The sequence below is a fragment of the Halichoeres trimaculatus genome, unplaced genomic scaffold, assembly GCF_033239565.1.
Source record: "Halichoeres trimaculatus isolate MK-OKI-2021-1 unplaced genomic scaffold, fHalTri1.1 fHalTri1_scaffold_24, whole genome shotgun sequence".
NCBI classification, from domain to species: Eukaryota; Metazoa; Chordata; class Actinopteri; order Labriformes; family Labridae; genus Halichoeres; species Halichoeres trimaculatus.
This window is the reverse complement of record NW_027437202.1, coordinates 4,066,013-4,081,515: the sequence shown is the minus strand read 5'-3', so window position 1 is coordinate 4,081,515 and position 15,503 is coordinate 4,066,013. Positions and strand designations below refer to the sequence as shown.

The 15,503-nt window shown below is 45.6% G+C and overlaps 2 protein-coding genes across 2 annotated transcripts in view; both read left to right on the top strand.

Moving 5' to 3' along the window:
- nudt15 (nudix (nucleoside diphosphate linked moiety X)-type motif 15) overlaps positions 1-1,950 on the top strand; it is a 20,362-nt gene extending 18,412 nt beyond the window's left edge. Inside the window, exon 4 of the mRNA XM_074664709.1 lies at positions 1,825-1,950. Coding sequence (XP_074520810.1) covers positions 1,825-1,872 — 48 coding nt within the window. The 3' untranslated portion in view covers positions 1,873-1,950. The remainder of the gene's footprint in view (positions 1-1,824) is intronic.
- The window catches only part of LOC141786014 (cholecystokinin receptor-like), a 22,993-nt gene extending 7,490 nt beyond the window's left edge, over positions 1-15,503 (top strand). Inside the window, exons 2-5 of the mRNA XM_074664706.1 lie at positions 1,825-2,073; positions 6,951-7,212; positions 10,189-10,316; positions 11,073-15,503. Of these exons, the coding sequence (XP_074520807.1) occupies positions 1,825-2,073; positions 6,951-7,212; positions 10,189-10,316; positions 11,073-11,647 (1,214 nt within the window). The 3' untranslated portion in view covers positions 11,648-15,503. The remainder of the gene's footprint in view (positions 1-1,824; positions 2,074-6,950; positions 7,213-10,188; positions 10,317-11,072) is intronic.

Sequence of the window (15,503 nt, the reverse complement as noted above, 5' to 3'; positions counted from 1 at the left end):
AAGATTTCAGTTTTTACAGTGAAAGCTTAAAATGATTCCCCCTGCCCTAGACGGACGGCTCTCCTCAAAGAAAGGACAAAGTTATGACACACAGAGCAACCAGAGGTTAAATCATCAGGCCCTAAAGCCCTGACATGATCTGCAGCTCCCCTCTTTAAATCCAGGTGCACGGCTGAAACGCTCCCCGCCTGCACGTGAGCGACTCCGAGTTGAACGCCGCTCTCTTACCTGTGATGTATTTATAGATGCTCATGGATTTTGAACTCAGCTGTCACGCTTGAGGGAGTCAAAAGGAGCCAAAGTGAATTGTCCTGCAGTCGCTCAGGGGAGCATACCTCATACAACATACCTCTGCTGCTCAATGAATAGATAATTCCATTTTCGCTCGGCTGTGTCGCACAAAAAGTCCGACACAAAGCGGGCTGCCGGGCCTGCTTTGTGTTTGTGTTGGTGAGGAAGTGCTGAATATGCAGATGTCAGATGATGCTCAGACTCCATTTACCTTGACAGCTTTGTTCTGTAAGTGTGTGGATGTCATTACATAATCAAATCAACTGTTTTGTCCATCCTCGAGGGAGTTTAAAAGGAGGGTTTGAGCCATTTATTCATCCTCTAAAAGGATTTCCTGTTGAGTTTTTATTGATATTACTCATGCACCTGCTTTTTCTAATGCAGGTCTACTCCAGCTGTCATTGCACTGGAGATAAGGTCGGCTGCTCTGTGTAGTACCTGTCACCTGACACAGTCTCTATCCTGATTTGACTCGTCATAAGTGGTGTGCGTGTGTGTGCCTTCAAGGTGATCCAGGCCCTGCTGCAGACTTGTCCCATGTCGCTGTCTTTAATCTGAGGACTCAGTCAGGGCAGCACATGGCCCGCCCCGACCCTGTCCTGTTTCATCCCCTCATACTGGAACAGATTCACTGTGACAAGCTGGTGTGAGTGTCGAGAGCATCCCAAAAAGCCTCTAGCTGGACTGTCCTGGTCTCAGTGATGCTCAGCTGTGTGATGACGGACTCTGAGGTTTTCAGATGCATCAAGTGTGGATCTTATCTTTGACATCACTTTACATCCTCATTTTCTCCCTTCTGCTGTTTGTTTTGAGTCTTTATTTAGCCGTCAAAGTCTCTGGAATGATTGGGGCATTTTTTATGATGTTCGAGGCTTTTTGTGGTCTCCTTCTGCTTCTTCGCCTCCCTCCTCGTTTTATGGTTGCTCCCTGTCTCCTGTGGTTGTTTTATAGCTCTTAAAGGCGGTTTTCACTTAAAAGCTCTCCAAAGACGAACAGCATCACAGTTTTATGAAGCCAAACATCCATCACTTTCTCCCTTATGATAAGCGACAAATTCATCACCCTGCCCCCAAATATCAGCGTCTAGTTCCGCCCCTGTTGTATTGATCTTTCTGTTTAATTAAACCCTAGAAGGCATGGAGATGATAATGATGCAAATCATACCTGTCTAATTTCCACCTTGTTTTTCCAGTTGGAAATTTATTCCCAGCTCGCCTCCTGGAACAGTCTGCTTAGCACTGATGAAGTTGTTTGTCTTCATCCTCTCCTGTCAATATTATCATTTCAATTATCGCCTGGCTCACAGGGTGAGAAAGGAAAATATTGACACTGGTTTAATTTAAGATGTTGATAATGTGAAGTTATTCCCTCTCATTATAGACTCGGCGCTTTTTTCATGTGCACAGTCTTATTTCCCCAGTGAGCCGCCTGATTCACTTCATGTATCAGTCTGATTTGGTTTACTTTCACTTTCACCCAATGTTTCCATCTCCATTCAAACTCTCTCTCTTCTTCTTCTTCTTCTTCTTTTAGAGATGGACTCCTTCCGCATCCTCCTCTACGTGCTCATCTTCCTCCTGAGCGTCTTCGGCAACCTGCTCATCATCATCGTGCTGATGATGAACAAGCGCATGCGCACGGTCACCAACTGCTTCCTGCTGTCGCTGGCGCTCAGCGACCTCATGATGGCCATCTTCTGTATGCCCTTCACGCTGATCCCTAACATCCTGGAGGACTTCATCTTCGGGGCCGCCATGTGCAAGGCCATCTCTTACTTTATGGGTAAGGAAACGGTGAAGATCTGTTAAATTTAAGCTGCTGTTTTTGTTGCAAATCAACTTTATTAGAGTGTCCTAACTCGTTTAGACTTTGGGTTGTATCTTAAAATAAGGGATGCAGTTTTTGCTTTAAAACAGGGCTGTGGTTTCATGAGGCTATAAATCTCCAGTTGGCAAAGTAATAACTAGGAGCATGGTACTAATCAGTAAGTTGGAGCTGTCGAGGATTTATTTATCACTCTGTTGTAGAATTTTCAAGACAAATTGTTACTAGCTCATAGCTCATAAAAGAAAAATAAGACTTAAATTCAAAATGTTTGTGACACAAATTCACACATGAATAAGCATATTTGTGTTTTCTTTGTTCCTATTGCTCACAATTCTTCGTGTAAGGTAGGGAAAGAAGAGACTGGCTGGTTTGATGAATGCCAGAAATCTCACCTGTAAGTGGTTATTCCTCTTCCGCTGAGTGTTGCATAAAAAAGCCACATTTTCCCCCTAATACCAGCCGAACTGGCTTCACTTATGCTAAACAGATCTGACAGGAACAAAAAGGACTTTGAATACATCTGATGTTTTTATGCAGCTCATTCAGAGACCGCAGAGTGGTGCATTTTTTAATACTCTAAAAATTAATCTGAAACGTATTACGGCTGAAAACCAGCCCCATTTCTGCGAAAACTGCCCCCCTCTAGGCTTGATTCTCCCCATCAAGAAGGTAACCGTCTCCGAAAGTGCTCACACATCTTCAGGAGTGTGACTTAGCGATGAGCTGGCTGCCACGTGAGGCCTGAGTCAGACCTCCAGCACAAGAGACGGGAAGGAAAGCGAAAGGGAAACCTTTTTGAGCTCTGAATGGCTGAGGAGAGATGTTGAATGGCGAGGGCCAGAATCCTTTTATTGTCTCAGAAAGGCGTCATGTGTGAAGACGGGCGAGGTTGAGTCTCCTTTTCAATTACTGAGTTTTCCGAGCTGTGATAAGGAGCGGCAGGGCAGCAGGGTCGGATCTATCGGACTCGGAATAAAAAAGATAAACTTCCTTTTTATGCTTTGAGTGACGCTTCATGTGGCGGTTTTTCATTCAGGTCAAAGCAGAGGTGCCAGATTTATTGAGCCTTTTCATAACGCTTCAGAAATCTAAATTACAATTCCCATCATGCATCTCTACCTTGTTGCGCATCAATTTGCGACATCGATTCAGCACACGTTTGTACATCTCATACCGGTGTTGGATGCTTCGTTTTCTGTTTCATCATCAAACGAGCTGTCAGGATGAACTCGACTCTCGTCAGGGTGGAGATGAAAAACACTCCCAGAAGACTCCACAGCTATTAAGAAATTGAGCTCCAATCACGGCTGCTGGTGAGGACGGTTTCACCAATGATGCAACTGTTCAAAGGCGTTTTCACGGGAGCAAGAATCTGATTACTGAAGAGAAAATATGATTTAAACTAATCAGCAAACATCTTCATACAACCTGTATCCATCCACCCTCCCTCGTGTCTCTGATTCCAGCTTCCTGTGAGCTCAACCCTCAATCAGCCCAAACCAATCAATACAGAAGATCATTGAGACCCATCTCCAGCCATTGATTGAGCGTCATACTCCCTCCGCCGAGTCTTTCGCACTTTGTGAACTCATCCGTTAGACGTACGACGAACCATTTATCCTCATTTCTGTCCAATCCATTCATCCATCCAGACATTAACCATGAATCACAGCGTCTGAGCCCTTTCGCCTGCGGTTACGAGATGGATGCTGTAATATTCTGCGTGTTTGTGTTTCAGTCACATTTATGTTCCCGTGTTTGTTTTATCGACGGTCATATAACGCAATCACTAAGAATCCAGCAGCTGTGTCAGCCAGGCCCGTCACCTCAGGGTGCAGTCTGCATAATGCATCAGAATTTGTGTTTTTATGCTTGGAGCAACAAAACTGTCTGCAGTGTGAGCACAGCGTCTCTAGGCTCCTGTTGGGCAACATTTGACTTAGAGAATTTGGTGTAAGCATGCTAAGCTGAGAAAGGAGGTACAGGTTGAGATAGCGGCCATGTTTGAACTCGCATAACTCGGCTTTAATGAGCAAGAAAAGGGATTAGAGGGTGTTTTTATCCCCAGAAGAGAGGAGGGTGACAGCATTTAACTGGTTAGTTGACTAGTAATTAGCTGGGCTGGTCAATACTGGTAAATGTCAGGGAGTGAAGTGAGGTAGGGGGGTCAAGAAATGCCTTGCCCAAATCCTAAACTGCTTTTTTTAATCAAGGTTTCTTTATTGAAAGGCGCCTGGCCATCAGAGTACAGACAGTTAGCATATTATTCTCAGAGTTATTTAGACGTTCACCCATGATGCATGACATTGAATAAGGCAGAGTGAGGGGATGGATCTACTGGCGCGTCTGATATTTTGGAAAGAGTATCAAAAATGGATTTCCAAAATTATTTCCAAAACATACATTCTTTATAATCAGAAACACAAAAGCCAAAGTGGACTAAGATAGAACACTTAGAGTGCTAGTGGAATGTATCAAGCACCACTTGAACATAATGAAAACCTCCCAGAAAAACAAAACAAACAAAAAAAAAAAAAACAGAAAAATGACCCCCACATTTATTAAGCACAGTACAATACAAACGTAAGATAAACTTTAGAATCATAATCATAATAGTAATATTTAAGGAATGCAGAATGCTCTGCTTGTGAAAGACGCCTGGTGCTCCCAGCCCAGCGCGGCTCCAAATCACTAGCCAGACTCTTCTCCTCTATTGTGCCCAAATGGTGGGATGAATTACCTAACTCTTTACGATCTACAGAGTCCATTTCTACTTTAAGAGATGTCTGAAAACTCATCTGTCCAGGGAACACTTGTGCACTTAATCTGAGCCCTCTCCTCTTTGTCCTCAGGGGTAGAATGAGTCAGTAGATCTAAGACTTAGCTTGTATGATTTTTCAGCACTACTACTGAATGTTGGTGAAGAATGAAGTATACTGTTGCATCAATTAATTGTAGTTTGTTGGCTTGTTGATTACCCCTCCCTTAGCCTTAGCTTCACATTATCAACATCTTGTTGCACTGTTGTCGCACCAACTAGGTTTTCCTTCTGTCTAAATTCTTGCTTGTGTTGTTAGCATCTGCTAAATGAAACTGTAAACTGTAAAAAGAAAACACTAACAAACCAGTAATGTAACACACATTAAGTACACACACACTCATGGGGAGGGGGGCTCCAAAAGTGCACATAGGTGTAGTGTCATCAGTCAAAACGGTTTTGTGGTATGCCAAAACAGATAGGTGTTAGTCAGTCTATATTCAAACCATCAAGACCCCTGACAAAGTTCATAAAACCATCCTAAGTGCAATGGAAGCTTTGAAAGGCGCCATATACACTGTAACGTATCTTTTCCAGTTGAAGGCTAGACAATACTACGGATGGGATGAGTATGGGTGGGTGGAGCAGCAAGTTTCTTCTGAGATCTATTCGTTGTAAGTATGGTCTATAAAGAGATCCTGAAGAGATGATATTACATTGCTAAACCAGATGTTAAAGGCTCCGTCTGACAAAGATGGAGCAAACATATGATTTTTTACCATCGGGGAAAGGGGAGAAAGATTGCTTCCCGAAACTAGTTCCAAAACTTTTATCTGTGATTGTAAACATATACCTCAGACATTAGTCGACCTTGAACTCCTTCCCGCTCCTGAACCTGCTGTATCATCAGTTTCAATCAGTGGAGTGTAAGTGCCGTACATCACCGTGAAGTACACTTCCCTTCAGTGTGGCTGTTATCAGTCTTTGTAAGTGTACTGCTGGAAAAATGTAGCCTGCTGCATCTATTACAGGTTTGAGATCATTTTGTAAACAATGTCAGACTTAGGCTGAAAATGCATTCAGCCACGGCTCCAAGCGTCACCCTCCCCTTCCCCTCGTGTTATTCAGTCATCCTCTGTGACTTAGAGGAGATGCGTGGGTGTGAGAAACTTATTGTGCGAGACTCTTGAAGTGCCAGCGCACCGTCGAGATCTGCGTGTGCTATCTGTACCAGCCACCCACCTCCTTCTGCTTCACCGGAGCTTTGGGTGGATATTTTAGTTGGCGTGGTGGTGCACAGGGGTCACAGTTAATCGGTACTAAGACGAGGTTGGTGCCTGTAAGAGAAGTCAACCAATCCTCTAACTTTAACTTTCCACATCTTTTAACTTTTGTTCTTTTTACACAGGGATAAGATGAAGACATCCTCTTGCATCTAGCTTTGGATATCCACTCGGGTATTCTCTCCCCCTCTAAATTCCACTCTCATTTCCACTCATCTTCCGATTACAAAGCAAACAAAGATTTTATCGCTCCTTTGCAGAGCAGATCATCACCAAAGGCTGTTTCCAGGGAGGACAAATTGTTCCCCACAAAGCCGTACAGCTGTCCTGCGCTCAGTACGGCTCCTGTAGACTGAGTCGCACCATGTAAATAAGAATATGCAGGAGGACTTCCTCCCATGAATGATAATGAAGGCTTATTGTTGCGGGCAAACGCTGCTCTGAAGTTGTTCCTCAGAGCAGGAGCACGGGATCAGTGATGAATGGATACATGTGAGGCTTCTTTAGCTGCTAGCATCACACGAATGTTGGTTTATTAGTGCTATTTGTCTCACCTGGCTCCTTATCTGTGCAGACTGCTCTCTTCGTCTCTGCAGATCATGCATATTCAAACATGCAAATGTGGCACTGGTTTTCTGGGAAGGCGTTTAACCTGTGTCAAACCTGCAGGGACAGTGTCCTTGGCTTTGCATAAAGCATCTGAAGAGGTTTATGAGCTTGTGTAAGTTTGTGCCATGAGCCTAAATGATAAATGAGTTCTGCTCTCACCGTCAGTCTCCTTTTCTCTGCAGGGATCTCTGTCAGCATCTCCACCTTCAGCCTCGTGGCCATCGCCATCGAGCGATACAGCGCCATCTGCAACCCTCTGAAGTCGCGCTCCTGGCAGACGAGGTCCCACGCCTACCGCGTCATCGCCGGGACATGGGCGGTGTCGCTGCTGATCATGGTGCCCTATCCAGTCTTCAGCGTCATCAGGAATTTCCCCAAGGCCAACGGCACTGTGGGCCACATGTGTCGGCTGGATTGGCCCAGCAAGGAGGCTGAGCAGACCTGGTGAGTCCTGAAGATAAACAGACTCAGATCCATTAACTGGAAACAGTGTGCTTGCTTTGAACTGGAACGTGTACACAGACTCTGATTCTCATTTATTATATTTGTGTTATTTCACTTTCATTACTGCGATAAGCCCAACAACTAATTTTTTTAGAACAATGCAATCAGACTTTTTCTTTTAATCTCTTACTCTCAGTGGAAAACAGATTGAACGCTTATTATTAAATCGTTCTGGGAGTGAAGATTTAATTTCCTGTTTTTAAAACTTCAGCTGTATCAAGAAAAGGAATAACTCACATCTGACAGTTCAGCAGGACTCAACTTTGAATGTTTTTTTTTTTTGAAGTGCAGAAAAGCAGAACTGAGCACTTCCTTTCTGACAAAAGAACACCGGAGGAAGCTGAGAGGGGTAAAAAGTAGCTAACGATGGAGAGAAGCCTCTTCATTTCTCTTGAAACTTGAAAGGTGGTTTGAGAGGTGAAGTCATTAAAGAGGAGACAGTTTTAAGGCTTTAAAGGGGCACAGGTAGCTCTTGTTAGAGTCTGAAATCAGACCTTTACTTAGACATCATCAGAAGACGGTTTGGGTAAAGTGTTTCCAGGATGCACTTGACCATTTTGCCGTCATTTCTAATTAACATGATAGTTCCTCTCATCCTGACCGCACAATGAAAAGACGGAAGCCTGTAAAGGTCAAGAAACGACTCCCACTGTAGTCTCAAGTGTTCGATGAATTGAAAGTTAAACATCCGTCTTCATCCTCTCTGAAGACCAATAAACGCTGCTTTGCAAAGCAGATGGAGAAGCAGCGAAGATCATCTTAGGACACGACGCTCAGGGATCCTCCTGTTGAAGGAAAGCACAATTAAAACACAGAAGAAGCCCAACATGACAAAACCGTGTTCATTTCTGGACTTGACAGGCTTTTGTGGTTAACGCTCGGAAGATTTCCCTTTCCTCTGACTGTCTATCAAACCGTAAAGCTTCTCTGGGAACGACGAGGCGGTGGGAGACCGCTTAATTAGTCTGCTCTGCAAGGAGGAGGAGGGAGGTCGGGGCGGAAATGTCAGGAGTCCATGATGTGTCATAAAGTGTGAGGTCCTTTAAAATTTTAATTCCCCTGCTTCATCTTCGCCATCTTTTTTAAATTACTCCAGGGTTAGGGGTTAAAACACCTTTTTCATCCAGCTGACAAAAGAAAATGGCATTCTGCTCGCCGCTAATTTAGCTGCTTTAGCTGCTTTAGCTCCACTTCTCAACCCTGGATGTTGCTTCAAGCCTCAACAGGAAGAGATCAGATTGTGTTGTTGTGCAGAAACACACATACAGTTCTCCTGGTTGTTAATCACCAAGCATTCAGGTGATGCCGGCTCAGTTAAAAGCACGAGTCATGAATATTCATCAGGTGTTTTTCATGTGTTTTTCTGCCTCAGCTCCACTCCATCCAGGTTTTCCCCTTTAGGGATGAATCACCTGTGAGTTCCCTACACGCTCACGTTTACATCCTGACGCCTTTTGTCGGACAGATTCTCCACGTTATCAAACGGCCGCTCTAATGAGAGGCTTCGACTGAAGCTTCTGCGCTGTGCAGAGTTCAGAGGATTACCCGGGAAGACATTAGAATATCAGAGGATGAAAGAAACCTGCTTTTATGTGAGGGATGTGCGCGGCGGACGTTGGTGGCTGAGACGAGGATCCTCTGATCGGATAAAAAGGGAGATGTTGTGCAGATTGTAAAGATTTGTTTCTATCAAAGTGACAGCTGCTGGTTTAAAATCCTCTTCACTGGTTTTTGTTTTCGACTTCCAAATAATCTTCGCTTTTCTTTATTTAAAACCTGACAGTCTCTGTTCTCCTACAATCCCAAGTGCTTCTACATCTGTCTTACGTTAAACATGTTCCAACAAGGTTCAAAGCCTCACAGAGACGGTATGCTCTCAGAGCTCTTTGAATTTAGTTTTCTGTTTAAACATTTCCTTTCAGTGTTTATTCCCTTGTCTTCTCCTCCTCCTTTTTTTTCCTTCATTTCATCTTGGAGGTGTCATCGCTGCAGGCAAGCAAATCGAGAGCCATTACCGTCGTTCTTTCTGTGCGAGGAAAGTGGATCTTTTATGATCTGAAAAACAGCCGCTCAGAAACTGTCACATTACAAAGTATTCAACCCTGTTTGTTCGACGGGATGTGGACCAAAATTTGCACTTCTGTCTAAAGGGTTGAAGAGCTTAGCGTGCATGTGAGGACGTCACTGTCAAGTGATGATTTGCACAGTACCTGTGTAAACTGTCAATATGTCAACAGAGCCTTTTAAGAAGGTCATGTTGAAAGCCTCCATAGGTTGAAGAGGAGGGCTGCAACAACACGCTGTGTTACAGCGGGTACTAGTCTGACTGGATCAACGGGATCACCTCCCTCTACAACCTGTAGAGCTCTAATCCACCTGCAGAGTCTATTAAAGCTGCTGTGAGGGGTTCTTAGCTGGCTGTGAAACAGACTGACGTGACTATTAAAGCCTCTACGTGAGCTGTCTTATCCGAGGAAACCGTCTCTGACACCATGAAGACAGCCCCTGTTGTTATTTCTGAGACTTTAATCACTGTAGAAACAAGAAGGAGACTCTGCAGCTGCATAACGACGGCTCTCATCTTCATTCAGACTTTCAGTAACAAAGTTCTACACAACCTCACACAAACTTTTTAGCCAGTGTTGTCGAAATCTGCACCTCGAAGTTTTCTCCTCCAGCGCTTGCATCGTGTAATCTCCACGATTCAGCTACAGGTGTTGGCCAGAGCAGAGTAACTTGTAGTTGTATGTAATATTTATAGACACATCAAAAGTTGCATCAGCGTAAAATGATAAAACTCGCCGAAAGCAAGAAGCAACCTCTCCTGGACGTTTCTGTGAGATTCAACGAGTGGTTTGATTTGTAGCGCACTCTTTCCTCTGTTTTCTGAAGTCTGCTGTTCTGGCTCTGTTTCAGGTACATGCTGCTCCTCTTCACCCTGTTCTTCATCCCGGGAGTCGTGATGGCTATAGCCTACGGTCTGATCTCCAGAGAGCTCTACCGGGGCATGCAGTTCGAGATGGGCCAGAACAAAGAGAACGCTGGTGAGCTCCGTCAGAACAATCTGAAACTGCAGCCCGTTCCCTGCTTTCAGTTAGCGCAGGAGTAACATCCAACAGAAGTGGAGGTGTTCAGTGTTTTATCAGGGATGCGACACGCCAGCGGAGGAAAATCTGCTCCTCCTGCCTTCAGGTTCTGCACCTGTTACACCCCCAAAAAAGCCCCCTCCCTCCCAGCAGTCTGCTTAGTTCAGCCTTCAGAGCCCCTTCATAGCCTTGCATGAAAATAAGTACAGTGCTCTTTCAGGTGAGTGATAACTGCTCTCGGAGCTGCGTGCGTACGACGCACCAGTTGCCATGGAGTCCAGTCTTGTGCGTGATTCATGGAGGTTAGGACAATCTGAAATAACCTTCAGAAGCAGCAGCAGCAGCTGTAGATCTCAGTTTAATTCCTGTAGGATGACTTTACATCCTGTTTGTTTTCCTGCTGTTAGAGGCTGATTTACAATTTCCAAACCACTTTCTTCATAAAGTGCTGTGCTTTACCCTGTTTCCCTCAGCCTTGAGATGTATATGACTTTTTCCTATTATCACTCCTCCACCTGAGGGAGTGATAATGTGTTTTGCAGTGCTTTGCGCCTGTGTGAACTTTAAATCAGGGCTTTTAAGATCCTTCCTGTTCTCACTGCCCATAAACGATCCCCAGCTTCCCCTCTTTTTTTCTGTCTCTGCGTCTGAGCTCACGCGTTGATTTCATTAACATCCTCATTTTTGAAATCTGAATCTTACGACTCCCCACAGGCCAGAAGAATGGCGTGGGAAGGCCTCTCACAGCGCCCAATGATGATGATGATGGCTGCTACGTCGAGGTGTCAAAGAAGCCCTCCTCTGGCGTGGAGCTCCCCACCCTCTCCGGCTCAGCTGCCGCCAACCAACCCAAGCCTGAGAACTCCCGCAGCAACACCTCCGAGGCCAAGCTGCAGGCCAAGCGCCGAGTCGTCCGCATGCTCATGGTGATCGTCGCGCTCTTCTTCATCTGCTGGATGCCGCTCTACTTCGCCAACACCTGGAAGGCGTTCGACCTGAGGTCAGCCTCCAGGGCTCTCACCGGAGCGCCCATCTCCTTCATCCACCTGCTGTCCTACAGCTCCGCCTGCGTCAACCCCATCATCTACTGCTTCATGAACACACGCTTCCGCAAGGCTCTGATCGCCACCTTCGCCTGCTGCTGCCGCAACCGCTTCTGCCGCAGCTGCGCGCTGTGCCGCAAGAAGGAGCCGGGTGAGGATGGCATGACCGGCGTCTCCATGGCTACATCTGTGGCGACATCCATGACCAAGTTTAGCTACACCACCGTCAGCACCGGCAACTGCTGAGCCTCGAGGGAGGGGATCCTGGGAGGTCTCATCGGCGGCTGTTGGGGCAGCGGCTCCGAGCACCATCTGTTTTCCAATTTCCTGATTTTCACTCTTCATCTTAACGTGCTGCGAGTCATGAGCCGAGTAACCCCCCCTCTACCCTCGTTTGTGAGGCCGCTTCGAAAAGGTCTCCTTCAAATCCGTGTGCATGGCTGCAGAATGTGAGACTGGACGTCATTTCAGTGTGGTGACTGTTTTTTTTTCTTCTCTTTTAACGGCAGCATCCGCTTTGTTGCATCCAGAAGAGAACATCAAGTGCCTGTGCTCTCTGTGCGTCTCGTCCTGGTAGCTCCTTCACTGACTGACGGACATTTTAGTGAATAACTGAATATACGACGTGTAAATACTCGCTGTGCCAAAGGTTATTTATGAGACGTCCCGCTGACGATGGAGACGGACTGACTCCTTTACTTTGTGTTGTTTCATGTGCATTCATTCAGGGCATCTTTCTACTCAACGTTGCACATCGTCAGCTCCCAAATTTCTGAAATCGCTGAATGCCAAGTAGTCAGCATGTTTACACCAAAAAGATATCAAAGGGAACGAGCGGGTCCAGTTTCTGGACCAGCTCTGACTTCATGTTTCTCTCGTCTTTCATCACTTCTTGTATCTAACTAATGTGTCAGGGGATTCGGTCAGCATCATTGTACAAAACGCTGTCTCCCTCTTTTTTGCAGCACAACTTTGTGCATGTTTACACAGACAGAAGACGGAAGAGTCCAGATTTTTCTTGTGTTTATCCACGCTGCAGTGCGTCCAACAGGCTCGGTCATGGCACATAAACTTAAATATGTTTGATGAATACTGATGTGGCAGCTCTGCCTGTCTTAGAAAGACCCCATCTTAGACTAACGAGGGGTTTCTCAGGGACCCTCGCGACCAGCTGATGATTCTCCTCTAATGTGCCATATCTGAGCCCTTCAGATCTCTTTAACAGCATCTTTCGTCCACTTTTAATACGTTCCTGCACTTTATGGCAGAGCACGCAGATTGATACCACTCTCACGCCCGTGTGTTAAACAGCGTACACACAGGCATACGCTGACAGCTTAGTGCAGTCACTCCCCCTCGCTTTCAAGTGCGCTCCTCTTTTTTCATGTTCTCCCATCGCTCCAGCACTCCATGTCCCCTCAGCTCCCCACACACACCCACCACCCTCCTTTGTGTCCTCTCCCAGCACAGGCGTATGAATACATGAATGACAATGGTGTGTGGGTGACAGCTGAGATTTGCAGCGACGAGCGCGTTGTCCGAGAAGTACAGTGCAGACGAGGGGAGAGAGGGACGACTGGGACATGAAGCATCCCAGTAGAGCCTTACATTTGTCCTCATCTGCATGCTTTCATATGCATTAAGCTGCTCTGTGTTTTCTCTAACCAGAGCTTAGTCAGAATAATGACAGTAAGCCTCTTAATCCAGGGATGCCTTTGTTTCCCTCCGTGCATTTTTAAGACCCCAGCAGAACTTTGGCCTAAGCTTTCCTATTAAAAAGGGACGCCAATTCGTCTGAACTGTCCTGCTTTTGTTGAACTTTACAGCTCAGCAGGTGTGCATGTCTCTTTAAAGTGAGACTTATTTACCCCTAATACATTTTTAAAAAGGTAGAGGCAGGAATTTTTGTTGGTAAACACAGATTCAAACTAGGCTCCTCCTCCTGGGCTCAGTGCCAGCGGCAGCCCACACCCACATCCTCTGACTGTCCCTACTTGCACACATTCACTATCCTAGCAACCACCTGCAGCATCACATTTCTACATGGGAGAGACTCAAGAGCGGTGCACCTGACTTAGCATGCTAGCACAAGCTAATCACGACTATTTGACACATACCTGGTTAACAGGAAGCTAACTCGCTTTTCATCCCCTGCTCGATTAGTGAGTGAAAGTTGAGCAGCTTTATCTGTTTGACGCTCCATTTCACTTTGGTTGTTTTTCTTTCTCTGTGCTATCGTAGCTGCTCCGATTAGCTTCTTCCAGTCGCTAATCAACACGCAAAGTCGCTTGCAGACTAAGCGTGGTGTGATTGGCTGAGGCAACCACGCCTAGTTTCTGCCCAGAAACATCTTGACACAACCAAAATATCAACATCCAGGCTGAGGAGGGGGTCGATGCAGACACAGACACTGACACACATGTATCGAGGCTTTTAATGAGACTTTTAACTTTTTACGAAACCCCTCAGTACCTACCTTTAAAGCGCAGCTGCAGGAGAGTGGTATCAATCCTTAACGTGCATTGTCGAACATTTGAAGTAAACATGAAGCACTTAAAAACCTAAGTCTGTAACTGAGAATGTCTCCTGAGACAAAGAGCAGAAAAATAGATTTCTACCACCCGAAAAAGAAGGTAATCGGCCCCTCTAGGGGGTTAGAAATCTAATTCTTACCCTTCTCACAGAAAATAATGCCTGATGCAAATTGAAACTGAAATGCAACTGTGCATGGTCGGTCCCCCCTTATCTCTACCTCCCTCTACAAGAATCCCATTAGGCGCTTCAGGCGGCGCACGAGGAGGAAAAAACCCAGCAAACCTTCTGTTTGCTCTTACGGTTTGCACACAACACAAATTTTGATCACATGAAACAAAAGAAGTGACAGCGCGTAATGGGAAGTGTCGTGTCGTCTTCCTGTGCATGTCACAAACCCTGATCGTGGTTGGAAAAAGCAGCCTGCTTCCATTCCTGCTTCTTAGTTTACTCATTATTATTCCCCCTGTTTTCAGAGAGCTCATTAAAAGAATTTGTAGTTTTTTCGCTTTAATTGACGGATTACCCACCCTGGAGGTAGCTCTTCTAACCTCCGACTCAAAAACCCGCCAAACAAAAAGCTGCTCCTCGACTGCAAATGTGAGAGCTGGATGGTCTGCCAGCAGCAGAAACAAAAACACTCGTAAGCACACGAGAAAAAGCTGCTCCTCTATTATTTATAATGGCCTCCTGGAGGAGCAGCTGTGAGTAAAATGTGCCTCTGCTGACTGATTCTGTTTGTCCGTGGAATAATTAATAACCACAAACAGAGAACTTTGTAGCTCCTCCTCAGGCGAGGAAGGGAAGATTCTGTTTTGGCCTACAGGTTTTGCACCTGAGCGCCACAAAGGAGCGACGTGCGGCGTCAGAGAATCTTCTCGTCTCTACACTCAGCCTTACAGAGCGTGTCCTTGCAGACGGGATGAATGCCTCTTCTGCGGAAGAAGAGCAGGTGAAGTTCTTTTTCCAGACGTCTTAACACCTTCTTAGTGTCAAAATGTGCGTCAAGCTTAAGCCTCGGCTTCCTGGAGGGAGGGAGAAACCCACAAGTAAACAGAGTGAGAAATGCTGAGGTGACGAGCTGTCGCAGACGTGAGGTGATGAAATCTCACATTTAGCTCTTATTAGCATCGGAAGCTGTGATGAAGCCGTCTGTGTTCGTGCGTCCTTTACCAAAGCAGCCTGTCGGTCTGCTGGAGTCTTTCTGCCACATCTGGTGCCTGCTCGTGCTACATTGTACTACTATGAAATGTGTAATCGTCTCTCATGTCTGTGGGAGGTTTTTAAATGTGGTTGTTGATGTTTGTGATGTTTTGCTTTCGCTGTATCTCCAGTATGAGCTAACTATAACGATGCCGTCTTTGTTTTTCATGGTTTGGTGCGTGGTGACTGGTGACAGAGAGGGTTTCTGCCTCCAAGTGTCCAATATTTAAAAGAAGAAGAATAACTCGAGAGACAAGGTGATGTCTTTGTGTTATATGTATGATTACTTCAATAAAAGGTGGGTTTTAAAGAAACTGGGGTGATAGTTTCTGGAGTCCTTGAAACATTCCTCAGGAAGGGACTGCAA